Source organism: Mus pahari, chromosome 10 (assembly GCF_900095145.1).
Source record: "Mus pahari chromosome 10, PAHARI_EIJ_v1.1, whole genome shotgun sequence".
NCBI classification, from domain to species: Eukaryota; Metazoa; Chordata; class Mammalia; order Rodentia; family Muridae; genus Mus; species Mus pahari.
Window position 1 is genome coordinate 79,952,583 of NC_034599.1, and position 6,135 is coordinate 79,958,717.

A 6,135-nucleotide genomic window follows, 5' to 3' on the forward strand; every position below is an offset into this window, starting at 1 on the left:
ACAGCTACAGTGTACTCACAGACATAAAATAAACAAATCTTTTTTTAAAAAAATGAAACATAAGAATTATAATGATAAGATTCCTAATTTAGCTACAAGTTGCTTAAGGATAGAAAGACTTGTTTTGTGTTTTCTGGGTTTCACAAACTTGAAAAAGAATGCCTATATAAAGCAAAGTTATATATTTAGAATGCATGACTCAGTATTCATTAGTCCAATGACACTGGGTATTTCTCAAAACACTTTCTGGTTTGGGTATTCATGTAACACACCTGGATAAAATCTAATTATTAAATTTTTAAACTAAAACCATTTTATTCCAGTTAAACAAATAGATATATTATTCAAAACCCTAATTCCTACCCCTAACTGATGTACTACTACCCTTGTAAAGAACTTAATTGTAATTTACAAGTCTTTTAAATACTCAAAGATATTATTCAAATTTTTTTCAGTGGAATTACATTAGACTGGAGTAACTTTAATAGTTAAGTTTCAGTGTAAGCAAGCAGAAGCCTAACTAATATAAAGAGAAAAACTGGAAAGACCTGACCAATCACAGACACTAATTAACCTGTAATTAGGTTTTCCATTCTGTCCAAGCTGCCAAAACAGCTCTGCACGCCTGAGCTGTGGTGGGGGCGAGTGGGGCACTGGAGGCGGAAACCTGAGCCTTGAGAATATGATATATTCTGCCCCTGAGCTACATTCTCACACTGAACCTCTCTGGTTTTAGTTGCTGTCCAGTTCATAAATCATTCTTCATTCAAATAAATTCTGTTCAAGGCTCCCCCCACCCTCCAGTAGCATATAGTGCCCATAATATAAAATTGCACAATACCTCATTATATATTGTTACCTCTTATGTATATTTGAAATTTTACATAAAACGTGTAACTAGATATATATGGGATTTTAAATCTACAGATGAGGTATAACAGTGAAAGTATCAAGCAAATATAAGCCTGAAACGTGAAATAGGTTAAGAAAAGCGTATGCCTAAACTCCAGCCAGGGACACAGATCAGTGCCCTGCTCGGCCTTCACTGGAGACATTTCCTCCTGCAGCGGAGAAGAGCAAATATGGAGACCCACAGCCAGACAATGTGCACACTGAGAGACCTTAGAGCACTCAGCCTAAACAGGATCCATCGGATCCTAGGGCTCAGGGAACCCCGTGGAAGAGGAGGCAGGAAGAATGTAAGAGCCAGAGGTGATGGAGGACACACATGAAACAAGGGCTCCTAAACACAGCAGGCCAAAGCGCATGTGAACTCAGACTCAGGCAGCACGCACAGGTCTGCACAAGATGGAGTCTGAGAGCTGAAAGGACACAAGCCCACCCCTGACCCAGAAGCTACCTCTAATTGATAACCACCTGCACATGACCATTTAGTTTTCTCCAAGGGAGTCTCACTGGAAAAACAAATGACTCTTGAGGGCAGGCCACACACTGAGCAGTAGATGGCCCACAGACACTGAACTCAGCAACATGACTGGAGGGTCCCTGCCTCAGTCACTCCCATCTGTGCTTTTTTAACCTCAATGTGTTGTTATTATTCATCTATATTTATAAATTTTCTTCCATCTATAGTACGGCTTCCAGTTCAGCATTTTCATAGGATGCCTGAGTGTGTGAATGAGTAGCTCTCTATTTTTTATGCCTTCCTTCAGCTCTTTCCCTTCTGTTTGTTTTGTCTAATTGCAATGGGTTAGTTTTTATTTTATCTTATTGTATTTTATCATTATCTCAGAGAAGCATGTTTGGTTTTTTCAAACAGAATCTCACTATATAGCCCTGGCTGTCCTGGAACTCACAATGTAGACCATGCTGGCCTCAAACTCACAGAGATCCACCTGCCTCAGCCTCCCTGCAAGTGCTGGGATTTAAGGTGTGGCTTGTTTGTCTTCTGACGAGAACCACAAAGAGGGAGGGTGTGGATGGGAGAGGAGGCGAGGAGGAGGTGGGAGGCGTAAACAGAGAAGAAACCATAATCAGGATATTATAATGTGAGAAAAAAAATCTGTTTTCAATAAATGGAAAAAGAAACAAGAAGAGCACAGGCTTAAATAAATAACAGTTTTAAATAAACTAATGAGGCCTACCTTCAACAGAGACCAAACACAATCGATATGTCCATAAAAAATGCTTCTATGCAGTGCTGTCCAGCCGGACTCCTTGTCTTTCACCAGCAAATCCACTCCTTTCTCAATAAGCCAATCTAACACTCCTTTCTTCCCGCAGGAGGAAACCAGGTGGACCGCGTTCCTGCCAAAGGCATCCTTGACAGTTGCAGCATTGTAGCAGTAACTGGAGAGAAAGGTCTTGATCTGGTTCTCACTCCCCTTTGTCACCACAGAAAGGACATCCAGAGCATGCTTCAGGGATCTGCATTTTGTCGTGCAGTCGGGGGTGGCAGAATCCATCCTAATTGCTTTATATTGCTTACTCCTTCAGAACAGTCACCGAAGTAAATTTTAAAAGTGAAAAAGCCAGGACACAAAGATACTATTCAGGAAGAATTTCAAGAAGAGATGGCCCTTTGGGGGTTATAATTTAAGTAGTCACAGCAATTATATAAAACTATATATCTCTGTATAATCTTTTGGCACTTAAATCAAAAATTTATAAATAATTCTATAAAGTTCATATCAAATACAAGTTCTTCATTTAAAAAAATAATCCCAGTTTATAAATTATTCCTGGAGTCAAGCACCAAGGGGGAGTGAGGAGGGGAACTCCCCCTCCACACTGTGGGAGCCTTTCAAACAGCCATAATTGCGAGGGTGACCTGCAGGGAGACAAAGTAAAAGGAAAGTTACACATCTAACTTGTAGTACTTGACAATATGAGGAATTCCACATCTAAATGCCCTTAATTCATTTATAAAAAAAAAAAAACAGAAACAAACACCACACACACATCAACTTTTCATGTAGGCCTCTTTTCTTCCAGAATCTCCATATCTTCATTATTTCCTGTATTTTTACATTCTATAAGCTGTGTCCCCAGAGGCTATAAGCATATTCAAATTTGCTGTCTTCAAGAGAACCCTCTTCCAAATGTCCACCAACTAAACTACACCTTAACCATTACCCAGTCAACGCTTCATCTACTACTGCATCATGGGCAATGAGCTTTCTCACCTGAAAGGTCCCTTGTTACAGGGAAAATAATTAAACTAAGGGTATTAGAACAACTCAGAGACAAAGATAAAAAATGAGCTATGAAAACATAAAAGGGCTGGGCATGGTGGCGCATGCCTTTAATCCCAGCACTCAGGAGGCAGAGGCAGAGGCAGGCGGATTTCTGAGTTCGAGGCCAGCCTGGTCTACAAAGTGAGTACCAGGACAGCCAAGGCTATACAGAGAAACCCTGTCTCGAAAAAAAAAAAAAAAAAAAAAAAAGGGAATAAGAGACCTGCTTGTGGACGTTGTACATCGTGGTGCGCACTAGGCTCCGCACCACGATGTACAACGTCCACAAGCAGGTATTAGAACAACTCAGAGACAAAGATAAAAAATGAGCTATGAAAACATAAAAGGGCTGGGCATGGTGGCGCATGCCTTTAATCCCAGCACTCAGGAGGCAGAGGCAGAGGCAGGCGGATTTCTGAGTTCGAGGCCANCCTGGTCTACAAAGTGAGTACCAGGACAGCCAAGGCTATACAGAGAAACCCTGTCTCGAAAAAAAAAAAAAAAAAAAAGACTCTTCAGAGATAGGCACTGTGTATACAGGAGAAAGTTTAGTACACACACATATATATTAGATAAGATACTATAATATAGAAGAATCCAAATAGGTTTTTATCCACTTGAAATCACAATAAGTCAGAGGTTAGCATCTAACTAACTTTTTGATACTATTATTATGATTTGTCTTTTAGAAACGAAAGCAATGAAGCAATGAACTACTTGGTTTTTAACTCTTTCTAACTCTAGGCCTGTTTCTGAAAACCTGCAATCTTTAACTGAACACAGGCCCACAAAAGCAAACAAGCAAAAATAAACAAACAAAAAAGCAAACAAAGAAAACAAAGAAACAAAAACAAACAAACAAAACCCCACCCACTTCAAATCATTAACTTGAACCTGAAAGAAAAGAATAAACAGTCTTGGCGGTTAAAAAATCATTCACTTTGCTGTTGCAAGCTCTAAATGCCCCATCACCCTAGCTCTTTCCTATCAGGGTGGGTTAGATGCTCTTGGACAGCCTTTTGTGCTGCAGTGGACAATTCACATTCATGTTCAGAATCTTACAGCGTCAGGATAAGGTAATAATGCAAGCCTTCTGGTGTCGGTGATGGGGTAAGAAAAAAAGGGGCGAGCAGGGCTAAATACTTTGAAAGTCAGAAGTGGCAAGCTATACTACTTCGGATGAGAATGTCCCCATAGGGTCATAGTTTTGAATACTTGGTCCCCAGCTGTTGGGAACTATTCTGGAAAAGATAACGAGTTATGGCCCTGAATAAAACATGTGTCTGGAGGCCAGCTTTAAAGTTTCAAGACTAGCCATTCCCTCTGCTCTTGCTGCCTCCTTCTTGCCACCATTCTTTAGCTCTGCTGTGGGGATGAACTCTAACATTCTGAAACCCCGGCCACAAATAAACTCTTTTACAAGTTGTATTGGTCATCATGTCTTAACACAGAAGTAAAAATAGAAACTACACAGAAGTCTAAACCAAGGAACAAATAAGTTATAAATAAAATACATGACAGATGTGAAATGTTGAAGAAAACTGAGCTAAGTATAACTAGCAATGGTTCAACCCCAACTATTGTCCCACCCAAGGTTTAGCCAGTCAACACTGAGTCATCTGTATAAAAAAAAAAAAAAAAGAATGTAATTCTGGCTGGGTGGTGGTGGCGGCAGCGCACGCCTTTGATCCCAGCACTTAGGAGGCAGAGGCAGGCGGATTTCTCAGTTCGAGGCCAGCCTGGTCTACAGAGTGAGTTCCAGGACAGCCAGGCCTATACAGAGAAACCTTGTCTCAAAAAACCTATAAAAAGAAAAAGAAAAGGAAAAAAGAATGTAATTCTGTTTTTAAAACAAATCTAATCAAATAGATTTGTTTGATTATATTTGAACCCCCTTCCAAAAACAACAACAACAACAACAAAACAATAATCAACAGTCTTACTCAACTGTGAACTTTGTGAATTACAACAGTCTGACAAGGTTACACAAATAACAGTTGCACAAATGTCAGCAAAAACACTTTCTGACTGGACTTCAGGCTTGCTCCATAAGACAAAACTCACATCTAGCACCACTATGAGGACCAAGAGCCCATGATTAGGTAGGTCAAAGGCCCTATTTGAGAATCTACTCTTATTCTGTTAAATGAGCACAGCATTTAACTGATTTCTAAAGATTTGATAATTTCCATAGATTAGGGCATGCTCAGCCCTCCCTCCACATTGGATGGTGATTAACACAGAGACCACCCATGACTTGTCAGCATGCAGAATAAGAGACTGTGGAGAACCCACCCCTAAGCAGGGCATCTGTCATACCCCATCCTTTCCAGGTTCCAGGGATTAGTGTGGAAGAAGAGAGAAAATAATTTAAGAGCCAAAGGTAGACTACAGCAAAATAGAGTTTTTCTTAACACAGCAGGGTGGTTGGGCATATGAATTCACAGCCACTCTGATTATATGCATAAGATCTGAATAAGATTAAGCCAGACAAAATCCTACACAGGACAGACGTGGGGGGGGGGAGGGTCATGAAGTCACTTCCCTAGCTGAAAAACTACTGACAATTGATGGTTAATGAGAGAGAAAAAGTTAGTTTTCATCAGGGGTGTAGCTTTTGAGAGGCTACCCACACTCCAGTAGACAGCCCTACACCCAAGGACATACTGGTCACATTAAATGGTCTAAGTGGGTTTTTTTAAAAAAAAGAGAACACATTTAAAGTGGGAGGGAATAGTGGTAGAAAGGACAGGAAAGAAATTAGAGGGGGGGGGCTGGTGAGATGGCTCAGCGGGTAAGAGCATTGACTGCTCTTCCGAAGGTCCGGAGTTCAAATCCCAGCAACTACATGGTGGCTCATAACCATCCGTAACAAGATCTGACGCCCTCTTCTGGAGTGTCTGAAGACAGCTACAGTGTACTTACATATAATAAATAA

The 6,135-nt window shown here is 40.5% G+C and overlaps 1 protein-coding gene across 2 annotated transcripts in view; it reads right to left on the minus strand.

Moving 5' to 3' along the window:
* Positions 1-6,135, minus strand: part of Ibtk (inhibitor of Bruton tyrosine kinase) — a 64,062-nt gene that overhangs the window by 53,661 nt on the left and 4,266 nt on the right. For both annotated transcript variants that reach the window (XM_029543066.1, XM_021206067.1), the window contains exon 2: positions 2,106-2,791. In XM_029543066.1, coding sequence (XP_029398926.1) covers positions 2,106-2,426 — 321 coding nt within the window. In that variant the 5' untranslated portion in view covers positions 2,427-2,791. The remainder of the gene's footprint in view (positions 1-2,105; positions 2,792-6,135) is intronic.